The sequence below is a fragment of the Phasianus colchicus genome, chromosome 6 (genome assembly GCF_987193195.1).
Source record: "Phasianus colchicus chromosome 6, bPhaCol1.hap1.1, whole genome shotgun sequence".
Taxonomy (NCBI): Eukaryota; Metazoa; Chordata; class Aves; order Galliformes; family Phasianidae; genus Phasianus; species Phasianus colchicus.
Genome location: NC_143441.1, coordinates 3,690,160 through 3,716,293, shown reverse-complemented (window position 1 = coordinate 3,716,293; position 26,134 = coordinate 3,690,160). Strand labels below are relative to the sequence as shown.

The window sequence follows — 26,134 nt, the reverse complement described above, 5'->3', positions numbered from 1 at the left end:
CCAGTTCTTATGTTTTTACATTTATTCATAGTTGGGGAAATGAAGAAGATAAAGTGGAGCATAGATTTTCATGTTGGTAGCATATTTACCTTTGCTGTCTTCCTAGTTAGCTAGATAATGTTTAGAGTTCCTGATTTTTACTTCCAAATTCTGATTATGCTAATAAATCAATATCCCCTGTAAATCCACTGTATGATTCAATAGTTGTTTAATTTTGAGAACGAATGTGTATTATAATAGCCTATATTTCCGTCTCTCATTTTTGCTTGGATTTCATGAGAGAGAAGATCAGAAAATGTTGAAATGTCCTTTTGTCATTACAGGTTCAGATATCACGCTCTAGCTTTCACCAGCTCTGAAAGGCTGTTTTAAGAACTTGTGGGTGAAGTGCAATTTCACTGTACTTGTATAGCAATGTTAGACTGGAAGATAATATTTTAACCTGTCTGTCATTATTTTTCAAGTACTTCTGTACTTCTCTACACTGTAGAGAGAACTACTCAGTAAGGGGAGAAACAAAAGAAGAAATTGAAGGAATAGTTCAGAGGCATCAGTCCATGAGAATTTGGTAGGAAACCCTTGGTGTCTTGAAATGAAGCGACCACCTTTCAAGAATCATTATTCTGACCTGTTTTAAGTCTGACAAAAAAAAGTTTCCTTTCAGTTGATCTTAAGAAAGCAAGCAATACCATGTTTACTGCTTCAATATGACTTTTAGATTCAAACTGTTAATCCATTGGTAAAAGTGTACGCAGCCAACCTGGTGCCTGCAGGCCATACACAGCCATGGACAGCTAGTAATGTGGCCCCATCTGACTCATGGAAACTAATATTGTGCTGGACACATCCTCTAATGAAATATGGATTTTACCCCTATAACATATCTTGCACCTGTATAATACTACATGAAAGTATATTATATATCATTGCAGAACATAACAATTTTGAAACCTATGGAGGTCATGTGGTGTGAGTGAAAAACTAGGCAGTATCATTGCATAAGATTTACCAAGGAGGACTCAAGTTTCACCTTTTGAAAAATCTATTATATAATGGTACTGTTAATATGTTGAAAAGAATGGTACTGTTAATAAGTATGAAAAGAAAGCTAAGCCCAGGTAATCTCACCCTATTCTTTTTAAAAATCTGTTTATCCCCAGGTAGTATTTATATTTAATTACAATCAGCTGTGATATAAAAGACAGGAAAAAAACATTATTTATTTATTCATAAACAAGATTTCAAATACTGGGGACCATCAGAAAATTTGTGTGCTCTGATCACTTGTGGAAATTATCTTGTTGAAGAATGTTGTGGATAATTTTCAAATTAAAGATGAATTAAACAAATGCTGTCTTATTTACAGCAAAGCATGAAATTCTCTACAAAAGTACTGTGTTCCTTTGGAAGACTTAGATTTTGTGTTCAGGAGTTTTGTTCTAAATTTAATTTGTTAGAAGAGATAATTGGAAACCAATTAAAGTGTACCAGATATTATGGAACCTAATACGTGCAAGATAATGTAAGCATATCAATTCTTGGTACATTTTACATTTTCTGCTAACTGTAAAGAGATGTTAAAGGGATCCAGTTTTGGAGGTGCTTTAAAAAGAGATAAGATTAAAAACTATATCGTAATTTAATAAGTTCCCATTTCCTCTAGTACTTCATGTCTCTAGCTGAAGAGTCTTCAGTGGTTCAAATTCTACTGCTGTATTTGAGTCTAATTATTACCACCCCTGATGCCACATAAAGAAATAAATCCTACTCCTGTTGACGAGTGCATTTGAACTGTTACTCTGGGGAGGAAGAACTGTATACTGTTTTAATAATCATACTGGCATAATAGCTAATTTCCACTTCACTGCTGCTTTTAGCTACTGAACTAGTAATACCTGTGGGCCAACGACACCAATCTAGGCAGGAATGCAATCACACTTATTTCAGAGGTCATTTCTAGGTGCAGATGTAATTGGTGTGCAACTCACACAACCTTTGAAAGACTTACAACTTTAGATTATGTGCTGTCTTCTTCCACAAGTCTTATATTTCCAATCTTTCCTATATACTTCAACAATGGAATGTAATGACTGAGGCATCCTGACAGAGAAAACTATTTTCTCCTGAACTTTAAGACATAATGGATATACAGTTCATTTACCGTTGGTGTTCTCTCACTGGTAACATTCAGCCTACGGTAAAATACAGGATGATTGAATAGATGCACATCTATGTAGATGTAAGAAAGCTGTGTAATAGGAAAAAAGGCACATTATTAAGACAATGTATAATTGCCAAAGCACAGTACAGACCACTTACCATACAGGATATGGCACAAAATTTTATTTTCCAATGTTATTGCATCTATTTGATAAAAATGATAAAGTATAACCATATAAGTTCTTCTTTCTCTATCCTTCTAATTTATAGATTCAAAGGATGGTTATAAGACATATGTTGTGTACCATGGTTATGTTATACTCACAATGCTGAGGTTTTGTGTGTGTGTGTGTAAAGAAGCAAGTTTAAATTACTACTTTTTTGTTCCATATTTTGTTTCATAGTATTTATGTATTATTACAGCTTGCCCCTACCTCCACCCAGGTTTCTCTGGATCACATTTTTTCAGTTTGTCCCAGGCACCAGTAGTAAGGGCACATGCCTTCCACATATTATATACTAAAGGAGATCCTTGGCATAGGAAGTGCTCAAAGTGCCATGTCCATTTTGGATTAGATAAAATTAATTAATTAACGTGAAGGGATATAATCCATCCACTTTACTGCTGAAAGTTGCTTCTTTTATTATTCACTGTAATTCTAAAATATCTTCATTTATGTCATTCTTATATCTTTTGTCAACCTGTCTGTCCACCCAGCTCCTCCCAGAATGATTTCCTAGCAAGGGAGAAGATTTTCCTACTGGCTTTGATGCTGTATATTCCTTCTGGCTTTAGTGTTCTGGACATATACCACAGCCCACATCAGACGGACATCTGATAAGAGGAAAGCTTTTGTGAAACCTCTGTTGTATGCTGGTTCTCTGACACACTGGAAATGGCACTCTGAACTATGAAAACATCCAGTCCGGGCTGGTTCATAGAAACAAAAACCATTATTCTTTCCCCTACAGTCATAATGTGTCCAAGACCAGCAGAGGTTAAGAAACTGGGTTTGTTTGGCAGATGGTTCTTGTTATTCTGCCAATTAAGTCAACAATAGGTATTCATAATCCTAGGGAAGCTTGGAGGTCATAGAAATTACAGAGTGTACAGAATAGCTCATGCACAAATAGCTGAAAAAGAAAGCGATCTTTTGGGGATTTTTTTCCCGTCCTTTTATTCTGCTTGTCCTAGAGGCTGTCACCAGTCAGTAACATTGTTCATTGAGTTTTCCCGTCGTTCCGGCTGCAGCGCTTAAGGTCCTGAATAGCACAGACTGTGTCTCATTGTTGCAGAGATGTTCTTCTGCAGTTTGTTTTATGCTCTGCTTTCAGTGCTTTGTATAAGTATGAAAATATTTTTTCTTGGCAACTAGTTTGAAATAGTGGTTGGAGTGCTTGTGATATTCAGAGAGAATGGGCAGCCTCTGTGGAATAAAGAGCCACTGCTGTGGAGCGGCACATAGCGTAATGCAGGCTTTTGTTGCCTCGCCAGTATTGCATGTATGAGCTAGAGCAATTCATTAGATGCTGACTTTCTGGCCTTCTCGAGTATATCCTTGCTGAGCAAGGCATGGAGCTGGTCAAGGGAAACACTGATCTCAGGAGGAAAAAGAGATCTGGAGGAATCATCAGAGACTGTGTACTTGTGGCAGGGATATTAATTGCAGCTAAAGGATATCTGCTGGTAATTCTTTCAGTACAGTACATTGGACTTTACAACTAGGGCGTGCTCTCACTTATCCCTTGTACTGTAAAGAACAGTGGTACAACAGTCAACTGGGGGAGACCAACATCAAGAATAAAGCATAACTGCAGGACAGCTAAGGAGAGAAAACAAATGCCCATGGGGCCGTAAGAAGCCATACACAGTTGTGTAACTTGCTTAGAAACCTGAATTTGCATATATATATATATATAATATATATATATAAATATATTATATATTTATGTATATATATATACATAAAATCCTTACTCAAGCGTAACAACACTAATATGTACTGAATAAAATATTGATTGGAAAGAGTGAAAATGAGAAAGCTGTGATAAAACTTTGTTGTCACTTCTGCTGAAAAGCAGACCTAAATGAGATGTTCTTTGTCCCAGTAGAACCTAAAACACTGTGACAGCTGATAGAAGGATTTAAATGCACTGTGACCCCAGAAAGAGTGTGGCTGTGTTTTCATCCCAACCCAATAAACAGAAAGGAGAATAGGTACCTTGCCTGACAGCAGTATGCTCTGGTATCTACTTGTACTTTTAGAGATTTAAAAGATTGCTTAATGAGAGACAGAAAAATATATAGGCAAATGATTTCAGCATAGAGGAGAAGCTGCTGAAAGAAACATACTTAAGCCTTTAGAAATTTCTCCAAATGGCAGTGGTATCTTTTATGAGAGAAACAATTCAGAAGACAGAAGGAAAATTGTCTGGCTCCTAGGAAAATGTGCAGTAAACAGAGTGTAAGCAACAAATTGCCCACTGTGTTGCAGCTATCACAGGAAACAACAAAAAATGCAGTAATAGAGATGGAGAACACAAAGAGTACAGTTAAGAGAAAGATGTCTCCTGGCTTCCTCACATAGATTCGGAGAAAGTCATTGTACCATGGAAGACGGGTCTTCATCTGGGGACTCCAGATGGATGGTGAAGCTGTATAGCAGTATAATCCTTCCAAGCTGGTTACTGGTCACATTCATATGTAGGAGTAAGGTCAGATATTCATGATGCACGTGTGAATATTTCGAGTTGAAGAGAAAGTCCAGTCTGCAAAGAATCCTGAAAAATCAAGTTAACACGTGTGAGAGCCTCATATGCTGAACATGAGATAGGAGAGACAATGGTCGCTGTGGTCTTTCTCAGGTATTTTCAGAAAATCTAAGGTCATAATTTAAGGAAACACCCACACAAAGGTGAAGTCAGAAGTAAGCCCCAATATGCATTCAGTGAGAAGAGTGAAATCCAGGGCTTTGTTATGGTGGAACTATGACATAAAGTTCACAAACTTACTAAGAAAAGACATAATATCTACTAAATCTTCAGAGAATTACTCAGATACCTAATTGATGCTGAGGAAAATTTGGAGTAAATGGAGGATCTTCATTTAGCCAAACCACTAAATATATCATTGTAAAGAAGTTGCTGCTTATCACCACCAATGTAGATTGTACTATCTAATCTATCATCTGTTTAACATCACAGTTTGTGATGCTGAGACTGAGTTTTACTATGAGTAAATGAGTCCTTGAGCAGTATGACAACACTGACCACACTTTTTGTAAGATAATCGCCTTGTGTGCACGTTTATAACTGAATCTGGAAGGAATACTTGGACAGGCATCTGATGACAGTTATTAAAAATGAAGGATCTGACAAGAGAGAGTCAATGTCATTATGTAAAAAGCAGAATATGAGATTGAAAGTAGACACAGAACAAAAAAAACCACAAAACTTTTTGCCTGTTAGCTGATATCTTCAGAGTGGCAGCAAGACTTTGGAAAACACTCAAAATGAAAGGAGTCCAGTCATTTTAGAGACTGGATTTCTAGAATAAAGACCTTTAAAGCTGTTGGGAAAACCAAAAAGCAGAGGCAGTTTCTAAGACTGTGTGGGGCAGCTAAACCAACACTGTTTGTTCTGAAGGAGATTAAGAACAGTAGTAATGCAGATCAAGCAGCATGGGATATTTGTTTGAAGGTGAGAAATATAAAGGAGTTATATATACAAATACAATGCATACAAAGCAGTTCTTTTTGAAATGCAGTTCCAACTGTTTATCTTTTGGCTCCTGATAGCAATGCTATCAACTGTCTTGTACTCTCAGACTCCACCTGAATGTGTTTCCAGGGAATTCACTAGCTGTGACAGATGCACAAAACAGGACATATCTTCCAGAATATGATAAACATGGCTTTATTGAAACAAAAACTGCATCTCCCATGGTGGGCTTCAAGCATTCCTCTAAAGAGCAGGCAGTAAATAAGTAAATAGTGGAATTCTATACCAATCACGGCAGTCTGAAGGAGCAATTACCATGGAAAGATGTTCCATTTTACCCTCTCAGGGATGAGCTGTAAACACAAGATAAGATTTTGGATTTAGTGTAAAGAGGACTAAACAGCAGTCCTGGAAGTTTTAAGAGGGGATAGAAATACAAATGTATATGAAATGTGCTTATAGAAATATGCATGAAATGAGACAGGTGGTTTGTTAGAACAGATGTGAGCAGTAAGCAGTTGGAGGCACTCGGATTTCTGACTGACAATGGGGGACTGAACAGCTTCATGAAAGGTTAGGTGTGGTAAAAATGCCAAGTGGGGAAAAAAAAAAAAGAGTAAAACCTGTTCTGATATTCAGACAGGCTTACTTCTCTCGCTAGTGTAAGGCTGGCTGGAGAACATTCAAGCAAAGACTGTGAAGAGAGTTGTGGTATATCTAAAAACATACTTTGCAAGGTCTGGACTACAAGACAGTGTCTGAAAACTAAACACGCCTGGCAGTATGTTTCAAACAATTTAGCACAAAATAGGCCACGTTAGCTTGAGTGCTCTAAGAACATCAGAATAGTAAATTTGGCAATGAAGAGCTCGCAAAGTGGAAACAATAGACCATGCAATGAATTAGTGAAAACTGATGAAAGCAGTCAATGACTCAATGCCATTTAGTGACCATGTCTTGCCCAGATATCAAAAATTTACTAAAAACTAGGGGCAGTAGCAGAGGGTAAGCTGTTTAAACAAGTCTCACAAAAAAAAAAAAAAAACAGAAAAAAATAAAAGCTCATCTCTACAGGCACTTCAAATTTGTTTCTGCTCTCACACTTGTACCCATTGCAACATCAGAATATGCCCCAAACACGAGAAATGCTTTTCCATTCTGATGTGAAATCTTGGGCCCAGGAGATCAGATACGGCCTCCTTGCAGGAAGGTGTCTGACCTGGCAGGATTTTTTTGTTGGTCCTCAGTGCTCCTTCTGGCAGAAAAAAAAAATGTGGTATGTGCTTTGTGTGGGTTAAGTAAAATTTCATGTTCAGGACACTACTCTGGAGAAACAAGCATTTCATTAGGCAGCTGCCCAGAAGCAACTTAATATGGAAAAGCGAGAAAGCTTGAGAGACTTTAGAGTCTCTAAATAGGGTTTTCCTTGCTGTTTTGCACAGTTCCATTTGTGCAGAGACAGGCTTTCCTGAAATGTCAGGCTACGTTTTGCCTCACATGCATTGCTGAGGCCGAGAAGTTTGCTGTGGCTGAAATCTTTCCTGCAAACCTCGCTAGCGAGTAGTTTCATCACTTCCAGCCACTTCAGGATGGAAACTTTCTGTTGAACTCTCAGCATGGGATGACTGCTAGTCTGCTGAACTTCATGTCGGCCTCACTTTCTCCTCAGATTTAACAGCGGTTATGGATACCTTCGGATACATCATGGAGAGCTTGTGTTCTGAGCTTGTGTTCTTGTGTTCTCAGCTCTGGTGAGGCCACACCTTGAGTACTGTGTCCAGTTCTGGGCCCCGCACTGCAAGAAAGACATTGAGGCCCTGGAGCGGGTGCAAAGAAGGACAACAAAGCTGGTGAGGGGTCTGGAGCACAGGCCTTATGAGGAGCGGCTGAGGGAGCTGGGATTGTTAAGCCTGGAGAAGAGGAGGCTCAGGGGAGACCTTATTGCTCTCCATAACTACCTGAAGGGAGGTTGTAGTGAGCTGGGGGTCGGCCTGTTCTCTCATGTAACAGTGATAGGACTAGAGGGAATGGCTTCAAGCTGCGCCACAGGAGATTTAGGCTGGACGTTAGGAAATACTACTTCTCTGAACGAGTGGTCAGGCACTGGAATGGGCTGCCCAGGGAGGTGGTGGAGTCCCCTTCCCTGGAGGTGTTCAAGGAACGTTTGGATGTTGTGTTGAGGGATATGGTTTAGCGAGAACCATTGCTGATAGGTGGATGGTTGGACTGGATGATCTTATAGGTCTTTTCCAACCTTAGTGATTCTGTGATTCTGTGATTCTGAGCCCTGTCAGCATGGTGGTTCAGCCCTGGGCCCTGTCTGCACAGTGCTTGCCTGCAGCTCAGGGCGATTGGCCCCACTCCCCAGACCTGTCCTTTCCTTCTTTGTCGTAGGAAAGGCAGGGTGACATCTCACTGACAGGATCACAGCTGTGTGCTGACAGGCCGAGCAGGACTCACTGCACATCTCTCGGGAGGTAGTTCATAGTAAAAGGTGCATATCCTTTTACTGTGAAACTTCACAAGACTTGTGGGACCTCTTCTCTTCGTCTGTACATTATGCAGCCTGCCTGCATATTCATATTGTGCTCCACATTGTAGCTGAACGTGAATGTTGAACTGTATGCTTAATGTATGGTTAGACATGAAGAACTTGGCACATTACACGCGAGGTATGCGCAGCATAAATTACGTTGGACACTTTTGTATCCTACTAGGGAACACAAAATGTTCTGATTTAGTATTCCAGCATAGAGTAAGCCAACCGTATTAGAGATATTCTGAAATTTTTAATAAAAACTTTTGAACCAATCAAATGGTCTTCAAGGGAGCATTGGGAAACTGTCATTTGAGACTTATAAAAGTAAACTGGACCAAGCATTAGTAACAGATTTAAAAAAGAAAAGAAAAAACAAAGGAATGACAATTGGAAATAATTTGCTCTTGTGGGAGTAGGGAGCATTAATGATTTCTTAGGCCTTTGTTTAATCTTAAATGACTTCTTTGAAAGGTGTTTTTTTTCCCCCCTCCTTTAATGTAATGAATTCCATAGCAGTGATGAGTAAAGTATTTGTGGACTTTTACCAGGGAATGTTTAGGAGAGATGATGAATGATTATTGGCTTCAGCTACTAATTGACACAATAATTCTTGCCAAGAGATTTCTCTCTGCTTTTGAAGCTATATTCTAAAAAGGATTTGTCAGATAACTCACTCTTGTTAGGAGACTAACTTAAACAGGATGAAGGCTTGTAATATTTCTCCTAAGACATTATCTTCTTCTTGGCTTTGTGTTTTTGTTTATTGTAATTCATAATGGCAAAAGGATGTGCAGTCTTAATATACTACCTATGAAAATAATTTTAGGGTGCAGTTCTAGTCTGCTGAAGTTGAAGCTAGAAGAATATTCTGGCAGCTAGACAGACTGAATATGTTCGTTTAAAAAAAAAAAAAAAAAAAGTTGGATATGCACAAACGGTGCAAGCTTGCGTAGCTACCTTTTCTATAAAATCACTTGCTTTCACCCTGAAGAGGTCAGACAGGTTTATGGAATCAAACAGGGCCTCGGGCCATGTAGCATGATTGTGAGCTAGTCAGCCTCTCATTTGTGCCAAGTAAATTTTGGAAATGATTCTCCTTTGCTGACAGTACCCTCATTACTGATTGTGTAGAGTAATTTATCAGGCATTTCTTAAAATAAACCGTTCATTTATGCTAATAGGACTTGGCAGGGAGGAAAAAATTGGCAGGACTTGAAGTTCCTAGTGTTTTCCTTTTTTAAAACAAAATCTGTAAAGTCCTCAGTACTTTGAGCAACCGTTATCACAGCCGTGCATAGAGTTTATTAAAGAGACAAGTAATTGCATAATAAATTTTCAAAATGGGAGAAAATAATTCCTATGTTAAGTTTACAAAAGCAAATAGTTTGGTAGCATTGTAAAAGCATAGTCATTAGTTTCATACATGGGCATTCTTTATTGGCTAAGCTTCTGGCATTAATGAATCACTTAGCATCTTTTCCATGACTCATCTACTCTGTGTGCAGTACCTCATCTTGAAATATCTCTTTGTTCCTTACCCTTCGTGTATGTTCTGTTTAGTAGCTCCCTCCAAGGAGATGTTTTCTTTCTGCTTCACTGTGGGGCTTGATCCTACAAACACCCATGTGTATCAGTCACTACTGAAACAAGCAGTCCTACTGCCCCTCTGGAACTAAGCAGTACATGCAGTTACTCATATGTGCTGAGGTTTGTAGGAGCCAAGCACAGTCACCATATAGAGCTTAGCTGCTAAACTGTGTGGAGATCATTATATGTAGATCAATGCAGTTTGCATACAGTTGTCTTCAAATAAGGATTTTTGAATGCGTTAGTTCCTGAAAAAGCCATCCTTCTTCCTAGCCCACAAGTCAACTTCCAAAGCTCAAAATGAAGAGAAAGTATGTACTGAAACTCACAAATTAGGTCTGCAACACTGATAAAATGACAGCTGCAGCAAATTGTGACTCACCAAAAAGCAATGCTTTCATCCAATGCCTGCTGAATTATAAGGGGAAGTCTTCTGTTAACTTCTCTGGTGGTTAGATCTGGTCCTCATTTTACAAGACAAAACTAGATCTCCAGTTGTACATAAATTCTGTGATAAGTTTTCTTTTTTTTTTTAATGTATTCTTTTCCTCAGCAAACAGCAAAATCTCTCGCATCTTTGAACAAAACCGAGCAGTGATTTTTTTTGTTGTTCCTTTTTAATGAAAACTAAATATGGCAATGAGTAAATGCAATTAGTACAGAATATACTGTGCTTCTTACTATAATGACAAATTGAGCATGACACATTGACCCCAAATTTCCTTCATGCCACAGCCTTTAACTACAAATCTCAAGCTCTGCAAAGACAAACAAAATAACCAACAACACCTTGAATTGGAGACTTATTTCTGCGTATTTTTTAATAATTTGTTTTTTTTAATAATCCACTAATTTTCAATGAAGCTACGTGATGATACAACTTAGATAACAACTTTAATTTTTTTCTGTCTCATGGTGTTGTATTTTGTCCATAGCTAGTACAACACTGCAAAGGGTAAACACCCATTAAAATTTTGCAAGTCTTCTACTTTTTAGAGTTGAAATTTAAATTTTAAATTTCACTGAACATTCTCTGAACCTGGCCTTTTCCACTATGTGTCTATTACTCACCATTGTAATTAGAATGTCGCTGCAGTGTTTCTAAATGTTTCTGTTAATGCTTTCCACTTCTGTCTGCATTCTTTTCATATTGTTTCCTGCCATTAATGCAATAAAAATGTCAGCCACAAATACCAGATTGCTAATGGAAAAGCAAAACAAACTAAAACCACAACCAGCACCACAGCTGAGAGATATTATTTTTCCCTGATACTTCAAATTGTTACGAAGTGCACAATTAATTGAGGTTGCACATACAATGTATATTACTAGCTAGGTTATATGTGTAGTTCATACGGAGAAATCAGAGGATTCTCTCAGAAGAGGGATGGTCAGCAGGGCAAGGGAGGTGATTTCTCCCCCTCTGCTCTTCCCTTGTGAGGTCCCAGCTGGATTACTGCATCCAAGTCAGGGGCACTCAGTATAGAAAAGATGTGGAGCTTCTGAAGAGTCCAGAGAAAGGCCATGAAGTTGATCTGAGGGCTGGAGCAGTTCTCCTATGAACATAGGGTGAAGGAACTGGGCTTGTTCAGCCTGGAAAAGAGAAGGCTGCGGTGAGACCTCACTGTGGCATTCCACTATTTAGAGGAAGTCTATAAACATGAGGAAAAACAACTTTTTAAATGCTTAGATAGTGATAGAACAAGGAGGAATGGTTTTAAACTAAAGGAAGGGGGATTTAGATTGAGTGTCAGGGGAAGTTTTTTACTGATTGATGAGGTGCTGGAACAGGTTGCTCAGAGAGTTGAGGATGCCCTATCTCTGGAGATATACAGTTCAACAATCTGAGCAATCTGATCTAGTACTTGATCTAGCAGCTGGCACCTCTGCCTGTAGTAGGAGGGTTGGAAATTGATGATCCTTGAGGTCCCTTCCTACCAAGCCATTCTATGATTCTATGATTCTGTGATCACAATTACTGAGGCTCATTGTCAGTGGTTTTTTTTATGTACAGAAGTGTTTCTTGCATATGTTTTGGTTGGCTGATCAGAGGAAGGTGGTCTCTCAGTTAAATGAGAGGGCCATAATCTGTACTTTTGGCTTCCCATGCTCTTGCATAAACACCTTAATTTTTGGTGCAAGTCTCACCTCGGTGCTGGGTAAGGTTATGGGACAGATAATCTGGGGAGCCATCATGGACCAGTTAAAGGTCAGCCAGGGGATCAGGCCCAGTCAGCATGGGTTTACAAATGATAGATCCTGTCTGACAAACCTGAATTCATTCTATGACAAGGTGACCTGCTTAGTGGATGAAGGTAAGGCTGTTGATGTAGTCTACCTAGACTTCAGTAAAGCGTTTGACACTCTCCCCCACAGCATCCTTGTGGAGAAGCTGGCTGCCCACGGTTTGGAAGGGCATACACTCTGCTGGGTGAAACACTGGCTGGATGGCCGGGCCCAAAGAGCTGTGGTCAGTGGAGTTAAATCCAGTTGGCAACCAGTCACAAGCGGTGTCCTCCAGGGCTCCATACTGGGGCCACTTCTATTTAACATCTTTATTAATGATCTTGATGGGGGATTGAGTGCACCCTCAATAAGTTTGCAGATAATACCAAGCTGGGAGGAACTGTTGATCTGCCAGAGGGGAGAAAGGCACTACAGAGGGACCTGGATAGACTGGATCAATGGGCCAACGTTAACTGAGTGAGTTTCAATAGGGCCAAGTGTCAGGTCCTGCATTTTGGTCACAACAACCCCAGGCAACCCTGCAGGCTTGGGGAGGAGTGGCTGGGAAGCTGCCTGGTGGAAAGGGACCTTGGTGTACTGATGGACAGTGTGCTGAATGTGAGGCAGCAGTGTGCCCAGGTGGCCAAGAAGGCCAATGGCATCCTGGCTGGGATCAGGAATGGTGTGGTGAGCAGGACCAGGGAAGTCATCCTGCCCTGTACTCGGCACTGGTGAGGCCTCACCTCGAGTGCTGTGTTCAGTTTTGGGCACCTCAATACAGAAAGGACATGGAGGTGCTGGAGCAGGTGCAAAGAAGGGCAGCAAGGTGTGTGAAGGACTTGGAGAATATGGCCTATGAGGAGAGACTGAGGGAACTGGGGCTGTTTAGTCTGAGGAAGAAGAGGCTGAGGGGAGACTTTATTACTCTCTTCCAGTATCTGAAAGGAGCTTACAGTGAGAGTGGGGTTGGTCTCTTCTCACTGGTGACAGGATGAGGGGAAATGGCCTCCAGTTGCACCAGGGTAAGTTTAGGTTGGATATCAGGAAACACTTCTTTACAGAAGTTAAGCACTGGAATCGGCTCCCCAGGGAGGTGGTTGAGTCACTGTCCCTGGATGTGTTTAAGAACAATTTGGATGTGGTGCTCAGGGATGTGATTTAGCAGAGGGTTGTTAGAGTTAGGGTAGAACGGGTAGGTTGTGGTTGGAGTTGAAGATCTTTCAGGTCTTTTTCAACCTGAACAACTCTATGATTCTATTATGGATATTCTAATTATTCACTGATGGACAGATTCCTGAAAAACTCCCAAATTGCTTCTGCTTGTTAAGTTAAAATTTGCAGAAGATAAAGTCTAGATGTCTGTTTCCTCCATGGTAACTTGCCAGCATATGCTGTGACAATCCCATAAAGCTTTCTGCTTGGGTGCTGTATGAGATTTGATGAATGAGTTCTGCCTGCTAGCAGGTTAGCATAGATTTTCTTGGTTTATGTGAGAAACCTGGGTATTTTCTACCTATTTATTCAACCTCTCAGTAAGTGTATTTTGATATATTTGCTATATTTTTGAGGCTCATTATTATTACACAGCTCAGTAAGTTCAGCCTGTAAACTTTTCAAAATGAGGGTTATTTTATATTAATTATTTGTGAAGTTCTTGGTTCAGATTGCACCTCTGTCTCAAAAATAATAGTGGTAACTCAAGTGTGTACTTTGAAGATGCCTTCACATGTTCCATTTTTTAAAGAGAAAGTGATGGAAAACGGTGAGAGGTTCAGAATACAGTGGTTTCATGCTGCTTCCCAAAGTTTACATGTCTCCTTTCCAAAGCCCCTTTGTGGCATTGGAATTGACCATTACTGGAGAGTAGCCCTGTTTATTTGTTAGTAAGTCTTCACTGCCTGTGGGGAGGCAGTGGTGAGATGTGCTGTGCAGTGATCAGATGTCATTGCATGTAAGCATCAGATAAAAATGCAGGATATACCTATACTGTGTATTTACCTTCTTCTCCTTTTAAAACATCTGTCAAGCTGCTTTTCCAGAAGCCTTTGCACAGCCGTGTTTAATTTGACATCACATGATTAAGAAAAAATTAAGTGCCACTGAACTCTGTTTTCAAAGTCTCAGCATGGACCTTCCAGCTACAGTAATATTTCAGTAGTTCCATTTGTTCCATCGACAATAGGACCGAAAACTATTAACATTCGTGAAGTTCCGTGTTCAAGATCTTTTATTTGAAAATATAAATGTAATACCAGGCAAAGTTAAAGTTGAAAAGGTTATCCTTTATCTTCTCAAACCAAAGGCAAAGAAATTCTAATCTAATTTACTTTGCATGGGTGTATCGTATTTTTTGGCCTCCCTAGAAAATGACTGGTCCTCATTTTTCTCCAGCTGTAAGTAATATGACTTAAATAGCTCAGTGTAGCAGCTCTATTATTTACTGGTCAAAAACATTACAAATGATTGAAGGGTTTTCTATGAAAGAGGTGGCTGAGAATTGTTCTCATTTGCTTCCAATTGGAAGTTTAATTCTAGTGGCATACTGCAGGGACAACGTACATGGGCTGCTCCAAAAGTAGTGCATCCTATTTTATTATGTTAGCCCATGGTGTCAGAAGTGGATAATGGTGGTATGGAGTATAACCTTCCTTCTAACATCCCATTGCATTTTGTTTCTGTGTGACAGAGGCAGCAGAGGGGCAGACTGGCAAAATGGTGTCTGACATGGAAGTGAGTGTGAAGCAAAGTTGTGTCAATGAATTCCTCCATGAGGAAAAAAAGGAATGAGCTGATGTTCATCAGTGCTTGATGAACGTTTATGGAGACCAAATAATGGGTGCTGAGTAGTGAGTGGTGCATTTCAGCAATGACAATAGTGATGTGAAAGACAAACCATGTTCTGGATGGCACAGCTATCACACCACAAAATGAAGAGCATCTCGATCCATGGAGATCAGCTAATGGTGGTGACTGTGTTGAAAAATAGCATTTAGTAGCTGAGAATTTGCTGCATGAAATAATGTTATTATACTCTTTGTACCTGTCATAGTTTCCATGGAAATAAATAGGAAATGTTACTTTTGCAGTGACCTATGTAAATCCACAAACAGAAAATCAGAAAAAAAAAACAACAGCATTTTCTTTTGTAGTTTGCATTTCGGGGGGTTTCTCAAGTTTATGAGTATTTAGTGTGTTTCAAACTTTCAGGCTTTACAGAAATTATTCTTGCATGCCAAGCTTCTCACATAGTTATGATTTTTAGATACTGCTTCCTGGTCTAAAAGTAATCAAGCTCACTGAAGCAGGATAAACCATTGAGAGACCAGACAGGGATATCCAGGAAATCTCAAGACCCACAGAGGTTGTTGTTAGCAAGATGTTTTTTACACTCTGGTTTCCCCAGTGAAAAGGGAAAAGGGCTGCAGGCCATAAACCTTTTGAGATCCAAGATAATACCTTTGCATGACACCTGAAAACCTTGAGCAGCATTATGTAAGTCAGCCCCTAACCTGTACTGATGCATGCATTTATTTATCCCCAAACAAAGGACTCTACCTACCTCTAAAGTTTCCTCTCCATCCAACTCCCCAACCTGTCCAGGTCTTGCTGCCATTCCTCCCAGCTTTATATCTTCAGCTGACTTGGTGAGGGTGTGCCTCTATCCTTTCATCCAGTTCACTGATGAAGATGTTGAACAAGATCAGACACAGCACCAACCCCTGGGGAACACAAAGAGATTTGATTGAAACAGTCAATTTGAAATCTGGCTAGTTAATCTCGTGCACTGCAAGAAGAACAGAAACCTATTACAATTACGTAGCACCGTGTTCAAATAATTTCACATGAAAGACAAGTGCAATACTGAGTAGTAGAGAAGGCCGATGCTGATGAAGCCTGCTTGTGATCCCACCCTAGTTCTTTGTCTGCTTATGTTTTTTATCCTTTTCCCTGTGTTTAATATTGAGTCCCCGCTCTCGCTTCCTCCCCCATGAAAGGAATTTATTTAAATACCAGTTTTACCTTAAGATGGTCTTTAATCTTAAATCATCCAGACAGTATTAGAATAGGAGCCTACTGGTGAGATTGACGGGCGGGAAGGAAATACTGAAATTATCTGCAATTATACTGTCTATATATGATCTGAAGAAGTGAATCATGCTGGCCATAGTGGGCTTGGTGCTGAACTGAGACCAGGACACTTGTGTCTTTGGCTGAGTCTTGAAAAGCCTCAAGGAGATCTCACAACCTCTTCTGAAAGCCCTTGTGAGAACTGCTGTCTGAAGGCAGGCTGTGTTGGAGCACTGGGAAATCCCTTGTTTTCTTTCAATTATGGTATTGCCAGGTGTTATCTGAAACAATAGTAAGGGGGAAAAAAAAAGTATTATTTAAAATTTGACAATATCACCTTAAAATGATTATTTTCTGAATGTTTTATATGACTGCTTTGGAACAGTAACACATGCACGTATTCCTCCAGCTGTACAGTAAAATTTATGAACCTCACACTTCTGGCACCATTGGTATCAATGTAAGGACAATAGTTTTTCGTGAGTAATTTTTGTATTGTTGCATTTTATGGCTCTGTGAAAAGGGTTAAAAGAGATGGAAACTAACAATAACAACAATAGCTTTTCTTTTTTTATTTTAACTACATCTTTTTGTTTTTAAGCTAATAACACCATACATGTGCTATTTAAATATTCCTAGAGAATATAATTTTTACTGTCTGCAGTTTTATCTCAAAGAGAAATTCATTGCTAAAAGCTGTTCTTCTTGGACGAAACCTTTTAATCTCAGAGGGAATTGAGAATCTATCTCAGAGTTGCTTTCCTTCTCGTTATGCTGCTGTTCATCAGTGATGTTCAAGCCAGTGTAGTTGACTTTTGTCAGACGTAGTCCATTCAAAAGCTCTTTTCTTTTCTTTTCTTTTCTTTTCTTTTCTTTTCTTTTCTTTTCTTTTCTTTTCTTTTCTTTTCTTTTCTTTTCTTTTCTTTTCTTTTCTTTTCTTTTCTTTTCTTTTCTTTTCTTTTCTTTTCTTTTCTTTTCTTTTCTTTTCTTCTCTTCTCTTCTCTTCTCTTCTCTTCTCTTCTCTTCTCTTCTCTTCTCTTCTCTTCTCTTCTCTTCTCTTCTCTTCTCTTCTCTTCTCTTCTCTTCTCTTCTCTTCTCTTCTCTCTCTTCTCTTCTTTTTTTTTTTTTTTTTTTTTTTTTTCAGTCAGATCAACTGTTGGCTTAATCTACACTGTCCCTTAGCTCAGTTGTTTCACCCCTGTTCCCAGCTACATTATTTATGGAATCAGCCACAGCTGCCTGAGCACCTTATGAAAAATTCTTGTGATCATATGAACTTTCTCAGTTGCAAATGGTGATTCTGTTTTGTATCTGCCATCATGCTTTTGCGGCATTTCTTTTGAATCTCCCTGATAAGCACCCCAGTTAACTTTTCATCACTTTTAACATCCGACTCTGCTCTTCTCCTGCTGCTTTCTCTTTTATTTTCTGCTCCATCCTTCAATTTCTTTCCTTGCCTCTGTAGATGTGTCATTTCCCTGCTTTAGGTTGCTCCTTCCTCTATTCTTATCTTAGCTGTTATCTTTTTTCTAATCTGTAGCTCTCCCCAAGCTCATTTTAAGCACAGCTCTTGCATACTCAAGAAATTAAAAGTAATCGTCCTGGGACAGTTAGAAGGTCTTAATCTCATTCTATTTCTTTTTTATGACAATAACCAAAGTTTGGCTCACTCAAGATATAAAAAAGGGGGAAAAAAAAAACACAAACAAAAACAAAGCAAACAAAAAAGCAACAAAAGCTTCCCCTTCTGATGATTCCTTTTATCGATTTAGTACTTCGCTACTACTTCAACTTTTTATCCAGAAAAATTAGTTGAAAATTCTTTTTATCCTTGCTCTCTCTTTTAGTAGAACTCACTACAGAAGCCCTGATGGTGAAACTCTGGTTCACGCTGTCTTTCCCCTGAACTATCACAGTTCATTTCCCAGTCCCAAGAAGTGCATTGTGTTTTCATTTGAGCTACAAGAGAGATCTTTGATGGCTGGAAAACTGTGTGCGCCTATGATAACAAACCACTTGGAATGGGAAATTTGCATTCACATTCTCAAGAAACAATTTATAATTGAAGAAGGACCTTTTAAGAATTCCGTGAGCTAAATTAAATGCCCCCTTTTTTAAGAGCTGCGAACTCAAATCCTGCCCTTATGATTCACTATTGCATTTTCGTTTCTCTGAGTGACCCAGCTGGAGTCTTGCCTTTTCCTCACTACTCTGCCAAGGAACCTTTGTGCTGAATCACTGACTATTTCTACTGTAATTGGATTGGACTTCTAGGGTGAGGGGTGTGCTGAATACTTCTATTTTTTTGCCTGCTAATTGTTTTCCCTGTTTCATGGGGCATTTTCTTGAGATTTTCTGTGCTCCTATAATAACGGATTTGGAGCTGAACGTGCAGCAAAATGAGAAATATTTCCATTTGTTTTATTTCTCAAATGTTGCTTGTCAGCTAGGAGACATTCAGAAAATTCCGAACAGCTTTTCTTCTTGCTGAAAAGAGAATTTTAGACTATCTTTAGACTTTCTGTAGGTAATTACAAGCAGTGCTCCAAAAGCAATGCCTCCTATTTTATTACACTGGCTCACGATGTTAGAGACGGATTTTGGTGCTATGTCAGTAGAGGTTGAACGTTCCTGTCAGTATCCCATTTCATTTTGTTGCTGTGTGACAGATGGCAGCAGAGGGGCAGTCTGACCAATTGATGTCCAACATGGAAGTGAATACAAAGCAAAGGTGTGTCACTGCATTCCTCCATGTGGAAGAAGTGGCAGCCATTGACATTAACTGATGTTGAACATTTATAGGAGCCAAACAGTGCATGTGAGCACAGTGAGGCAAAAGCAAAGTGGAAGACACACCAAGTGCCAGATAGCCATGCAAATTTTTGCAAGTGCAGCACACAGGCTCTTGTTCATCTGTGCTTAGCTAATGATGATGTCACCATGTTGAAAAAGAGTAGTTAGTAGCTGAGAATTTGCTCTATCAAATAGTGGTATTGGGCTCATTATGTATGTTATAGTTTCCATAGAATTAAATAAGAGGCATTAATTTTGGAATGACCTATCTAAATGTAAAAAAAATTCCCAGCCATTTTTCCTCACAGTTATTTCAGCCAAGATTTGTGTTTATCCCTTTATTGGTCCTTTTAGAGTAAACAAGAAATAATAGAATGGTCATGCTTAAATTGCTCTATTCCCTGCTTCCCAGGCAAATCAAGGGTGTCTCAGCAGCAGAAGGATGAAGTACGACTGTGTGGGAGAGGAAGATGACATGAACCAGTGTGCTGGCTTTTTTATGAGGAGCTCTGTTCCTTCACACTGCTCTTTGCAGCAAAAATAAGAAATTTTAGCAGATGGGTTGATGCTGTAGTAAACTTTCCATTGAGGAACTGTTTCCAGAAGTGTCAGCATGTGTGTGTGCACTAACACACAGCCTGCTAAAACTACACCCGCAAAGGATGGAGCCAATGTAGACAAGGGAGGCAGAGATGCATACCCAGCTGATGAAGACATGCATGTATGTGTAGTTGCTCTGTGAATATAGTGAAACATTCTGTTACAGATAGAAAGATGAGTGTCACTCACATTTTGGGGAAAAGAGGGCAAAGAACAAAAAATATAAGAAGCTTGTGGCTTCAGTGGCTCCTTGATGCTAAAAAGTCAGTCCACTTGTGACTTGCTGCAGTAGAAAAGCAAGAGATGGAAATAAAAAGTAGTATAGATATGCTCACTGTGGTGAGGAAAGGCAATACAAGGTTATCTCAGTATCAAGTCCTATGGATTTTAGTCTCGGTTCCTCCACCTCTTGTATTGCCTTTGAACTCTAACACTTGCTTCTCAACCAAGTTTTAAATGTTTGATTAGGAGCATGTCATATGAATGTCAACCTGAGAACATCCGATTGTTTTAAAGTCTTTGAGAACAACTCCTGGAAGAAAATAAAAATAAATAAAAAAGAACGAAAGTGTTGTCTGATAAAGGAAATCCTTCACTATTCATAAAATATTTGGGTTATTTGAGAAAAGAGGAAATTGCTAAGGATTAGGTTTACAGCACATGAGCATGTCTCAGAAGTGCTACTCTGTAAAGCTTGTCAAGGAAAAAAAAAAAGGAAAAATAAATCCCAGTAGGCGTCCAGAGTTTTGCATCCTGTAGTTTATTACATCTGTCAGTAAAAGCAGAAAGGATTATGGAAGTAGATTTATTAATTTTATGAAATCCTGGCACGAAGGATTGGTGGCCCTCTGATAGAAAATAAAGTGGAAATATTTTGCAAAAGACAGACATTGTGTGTACTTGCAGTGAAAACTTATTACTGCAGCAAACCTGCTGCATATAAATCGTTGTAGCAAATCTCCCTTGGAAGTTACTTGCCTTAAAGTCTATGGGATTATGTTTTATGTCTCCTTGCATAAAGGAAAATCCTTGGTTTCAATGGGTGTTCACATTCCTGAGGCAGTGTACAGAATTAGAATAGCTAATCATAACTGTTCTGGAAAAATTTCCTTTTGGTGTTTTAGAATTTGTTATTAATGGCTTAAGGGCACATTCTCTTCTCACTTGAAAGGCTCATTTTCTCTACTTTCAGTGTCCCATCCTTTGTACAAGGTGTCATTTGGAAGACCTTAAAATATTTGATCCTTTTCGGGATCTGTCCCCTATAGGTTGAGAAGAAACTGAGAATAGGACAGTAGATTGTGTTAAAAAAAGGTGTTACCTGAAACACAACGATTGGACCATTTATAAAGATAGTCTGTTTTTCACCTCAAAGGCAGAGTTCATCACGTATGAGATAAAAATACTGCCATTGGGATCTGAATTGCTGAAAGCCTTCTTTTCTTTTCTTTTCTTTTCTTTTCTTTTCTTTTCTTTTCTTTTCTTTTCTTTTCTTTTCTTTTCTTTTCTTTTCTTTTCTTTTCTTTTCTTTTCTTTTCTTTCCTTTCCTTTCCTTTCCTTTCCTTTCCTTTCCTTTCCTTTCCTTTCCTTTCCTTTCCTTTCCTTTCCTTTCCTTTCCTTTCCTTTCCTTTCCTTTCCTTTCCTTTCCTTTCCTTTCCTTTCCTTTCCTTTCCTTTCCTTTCCTTTCCTTTCCTTTCCTTTCCTTTCCTTTCCTTTCCTTTCCTTTCCTTTCCTTTCCTTTCCTTTCCTTTCCTTTTCTTTTCTTTCCCGAGTTTCTTAGGTCATATCCATTATTTAGCATTTTTAGACTATTTGCATAAAATCTCTTCACAGACTCAGGTCTATTGTAGTAGTTGGGTATCACCTGCAGTTTTATCACCTGCAGAAATAGCAGCTTTCTCTCTAAATATTAAGCGTGTGCAAAATTAAGTATTTCGGGTATGGATAATGAAGTTGCATTTCTCCAGAGGAGAAGCTGAATGACTTCTGGGACTTGTCATAGAGGCTGAAATGGCAGCTTTACTTTTGCCTTTCTTCTAAATAACTGGTATTGTGATATGCCCTTACTATAGCAGTCTATTGCCTTTTTTTATTCTTTTTTTTTATTTAAACCACAAGTATTAATTAATTAAATTCATCTAAAATTAAAGTTTCATCTAAAATGAAAAAGTAAGATAAGGCTTCATTGGTTCCAATGTTCTAATATTTATTTATTTATCGTGTCAATCTAACTGAGAAATTCAGCTCCTGTTTGCCTAAGATACTGTAATGGATCAATTACTATTGCATTTAAGCAGTAGATAAACTCATAAACCTTGCCAACTTCAGAACCAACTTAAGAATTATTATCCAAGTTTTACAGAAGAAAAGAACTATTTCCCTGTGGTCATTCAAAGGCTGCTCATAATAGAGGAAATACATTAATTTCAGATGCAGAAGTCCTTGATTACCCACTCATCACTAGCCCATTCTTTCCACCTTGCAGAGGAGACAGGCATATGGCCATGCAAAAAAAAAGCTTAACAGCACAATACTATGGAAAGTTTAATAGTCCTCAGTGGTTACAGCACTGCATAGAATCATACAATCATGGAATTGCTCAGGTTGGAAAAGACCGTAAAGATCATCAAGTCCAACCACAACCTAACTATACTGCCCTAACTCTCACAGCCCTCTGCTAAATCACGTCCCTGAGCACCACATCCAAATGGTTTTTAAACACATCCAGGGATGGTGACTCAACCACCTCCCTGGGGAGCCGATTCCAGTGCTTAACAGCCCTTTCTGTAAAGAAGTGTTTCCTGATATCCAACCTAAACTTACCCTGATGCAACTTGAGGCCATTTCCCCTCGTCCTGTCACCAGTGAGAAGAGACCAACCCCACTCTCACTGTAAGCACCTTTCAGATACTGGAAGAGAGCAATAAGGTCTCCCCTCAGCCTCCTTTTCCCCAGACTAAACAGTCCCACTTCCTTCAGTCTCTCCTCATAGGCCATATTCTCCAAGCCCTTCACCAGCCTTGCTGCCCTTCTTTGCACCTGCTCTAGCACCTCCATGTCCTTTCTGTACTGAGGTGCCCAAAGCTGAGCACAGCACTCGAGGTGAGGCCTCACCAGTGCCGAGTACAGGGCAGGATGACTTCCCTGGTCCTGCTCACCACACCATTCCTGATCCAAGCCAGGATGCCATTGGCCTTCTTGGCCACCTGGGCACACTGCTGCCTCACATTCAGCCCACTGTCCATCAGTACACCAAGGTCCCTTTCTACCAGGCAGCTTCCCAGCCACTCCTCCCCAAGCCTGCAGGGTTGCCTGGGGTTGTTGTGACCAAAATGCAGGACCTGACAATTGGCCCTAATGAAACTCACACAGTTAACCTTGGCCCATCGATCCAGTCTATCCAGGTCCCTCTGTAGTGCCTTTCTGCCCTCTGGCAGATCAACAGTTCCTCCCAGCTTGGTGTTGTCTGCAAACTTATTGAGGGTGCACTCAATCCCCCATCAGGATCATTAATAAAGATGTTAATTAGAAGCGGCCCCAGTACGGAGTCCTGGAGGACACCACTTGTGACTGGTTGCCAACTGGATTTAACTCCACTGACCACAGCTCTTTGGGCCCGGCCATCCAGTCAGTGTTTCACCCAGCAGAGTCTATGCCCTTCCAAACCGTGGGCAGCCAGCTTCTCTATGAGGATGCTGTGGGAGAGAGTGTCAAAGGTTTTACTGAAGTCTAGATAGACCACATCAACAGCTTTACCTTCCTCCACTAAGCGGGTCATCTCATCGTAGAATGAAACCAGGTTTGTCAGACAGGCTCTATCATTTGTAAACCCATGCTGACTGGGCCTGATCCCCTGATTGACCTTTAACTGATCCATGATGGCTCCCCAGATTATCTGTCCCATAACCTTCCTTGGCACCAAGGTGAAACTGATAGGTTTGTAGCTACCAGGATCATCTTTCTGGGCTTTTTTGAAGATGGGTGTCACATTTGCCATTCTCCCATCCACCAGGACATTTCTGGTTAGCCAGGACTGCCAAAGGATGCTGGAGAGTGGCTTGGCAAGTCAGCACACTAGGGTGCAATCCATTCTGCCCCATGGACCTGTGAGCATCCAGCTTTCGGAGCAGGTTCAAAACCATCTCATGGTGGATCATGCAGGGCCCATGTGGTTCCCCATCTCTACCTACCAGTGCAGGGGGCTGTGCGCCTGGGGAGCAACTAGTCTTACTATTAAAGAATGAGGCAAAGAAGGCATTAAGTACCTCAGCCTTATCCTGATCCTTGATCACCATGTTGCCCTCAGTGTCCAGCAAGGGATGGAGATTGTCCCTAGCCCTCCTTTTGTTGTTCATGTATTTATAGTAGTATTTATTGTTTTCCTTTATGTTAGTGGTCAAGTTCAGTTCTAGTTGGGCTTTGGCTTTTCTAAGTTCTCCTTGCACATCTTCCCTATGTACCTGTAATCATTATAAGTAGCTTGCCCACTCTTCCAAAGACCATAATCTTTTCTTCTGTTCTTGAGCTCCAGCCAGAGTTCTCTGTTCAGCCAGTGCTTTGCAGCTTCAGTGCTCCTTGCAAGTGTTCTCTGGTTCTTTACAATAGCTTGAATTTTTAGTTAGCAAATACTGTTTTCACTGTATAATGGCTATGTAGATAAAGTCATCTAGGCGCATGCTGAAATAGCTTGCTGCTTCATAAGTTGTGTGCCAAGTTGGTGAAAGTGCTAGAATTTTATGGTTCTATGTCCAGTGGTTATTCTCCATCAGATTTCTACTGGAAACATCAAAGATACTATTTCATGCAGGTCAGACTTTTGTTGAAAGGAAGTGATCCAAAAACATCTGCCTGCTTTTGTTTGTTATATTCTCCATGTGGGCAGAATGCATCTGAAAATCTCATAATCTTACTAATGAAAATATTTATATGTGTGCTACATAAAGATGATTTATGTGTATGACATCTCTGGAAAATGTCATACAGACATCTCATTGTATGAGTGCAAGCATGTATGAATCTATATAATAATCGGTATATCTAAATGTGTAAATAGGATACTTACCAACTTGTAAGAAATTAGAATTGAAGTCTGGGTTTTCTCATATTCTATATATTTCTTCAAACTATGCATGAAATGTATACCACTAGTGAATGTGAAATACAGTTATACTGGAAGTATAAGCCCAAAAACCAATAACATGCCATCAGAAACACTGTTTATTACTATTATTTCTTATGCACAATGCGTTACAGTTCTGTAGTTTTTCCTACTTTTTTGTCTTTTTTAATAATTCTAAAAAATATGTTGCTTCATTAAAGAGAATATTTGATTTACACTTAAAGGGAGATATCACACCTTACAGTTCAATCTTCTAATAAACTTAAATGCTCTGATATTTCTATCAAAATTTCTGAGTCTTGGAAGAGGCTGATTTCTAAGTATTCCCGTTCCTATGCTGTAGGGCTATAGTGCAGTCTAAGAATTTTTCCAAGTGATCGTAGGTCTATTATTATTATTGATTTTACCGTATCTGGATCAGTATTCAGATGTAGATGAACTTAAGTAATTCTTCTAAAAGCTTAATAATGTTCCTTTATTTTCCCAAATTCACAGTCACTCTCTCTTTTCCTCCCTTTTCTTCCTTCCTTTCTTAAGAGGTTTTTTGTAACTATAATTCCTCCCTGAAAAGATAAGGTTAACTTGATGCTAGCTTCTAAGGAAAATAGCACAATATTTGTGTATTCTTGTTCTACGTTTTGTTCATAAGTCATATATACCAAAGTGAAGGATTTAAAGTCAGCAGTGGCTTACTGTGCCCGCAGTGTCTGTTTGTGGTCTCTCTGAAGGGGACTTCATTTCTGAAGTTCTCAGAATATCTCCAACGTGTAGACTGAAAATATCTAGGTTCCCAATGTCACATAGATTTCACAGTGTGCTTAAAAGATGTTTGTTGAATCTGGTCCTAAGTCTTTCGTTTCAAAGTGGCACTATTTATGGCCTTTAAGTTAAATGGGGGAGTGAAAGCTTAATTTAAAAATGAGATCTGAATCCTGTTAAAAGCTGTTCGAGTTGTAAAATATACCTTAGTATGAAGGATAATAAGGAGATATCCACTGTTTTAATTAAGACTAATCGGAAACATTGTGATTTTTCTTTCAATCACACCAAGAACATCCAATGTGAGCAGCTTCTGTGAAGCTTATGGGTTTGTTTGTACGCAGATGTAAGGTTTATTTGCGTGCTGCCATTCACCAGTGCCTTCAACAGCAGTTTCCACATGTCACGGAAAGCACACCATATAAACAGACGTGTTTTCTCCATGTATGCTGTGTCTATAAACTAAGCAGAGCATAACTATTTTAATAGAAATGGGGCCAACGTTCAATAACATTTTTTTAAAGGATTCAGAAAGCTTTACAGAAGAGGACTGCTACTGCACA

General features: G+C 39.4%; 1 protein-coding gene across 8 annotated transcripts in view; it reads left to right on the top strand.

The window, feature by feature from the left end:
- The window catches only part of SUGCT (succinyl-CoA:glutarate-CoA transferase), a 328,623-nt gene that overhangs the window by 281,395 nt on the left and 21,094 nt on the right, over window positions 1-26,134 (top strand). Inside the window, exon 14 of one of the 8 annotated variants that reach the window (XM_090142220.1) lies at window positions 19,506-20,223. The exons of the other annotated variants lie outside the window; for them this stretch is intronic. Coding sequence (XP_089998346.1) covers window positions 19,506-19,567 — 62 coding nt within the window. The 3' untranslated portion in view covers window positions 19,568-20,223. Of the gene's footprint in view, window positions 1-19,505; window positions 20,224-26,134 lie in introns of those variants that run through there. 8 annotated transcript variants of the gene reach the window in all.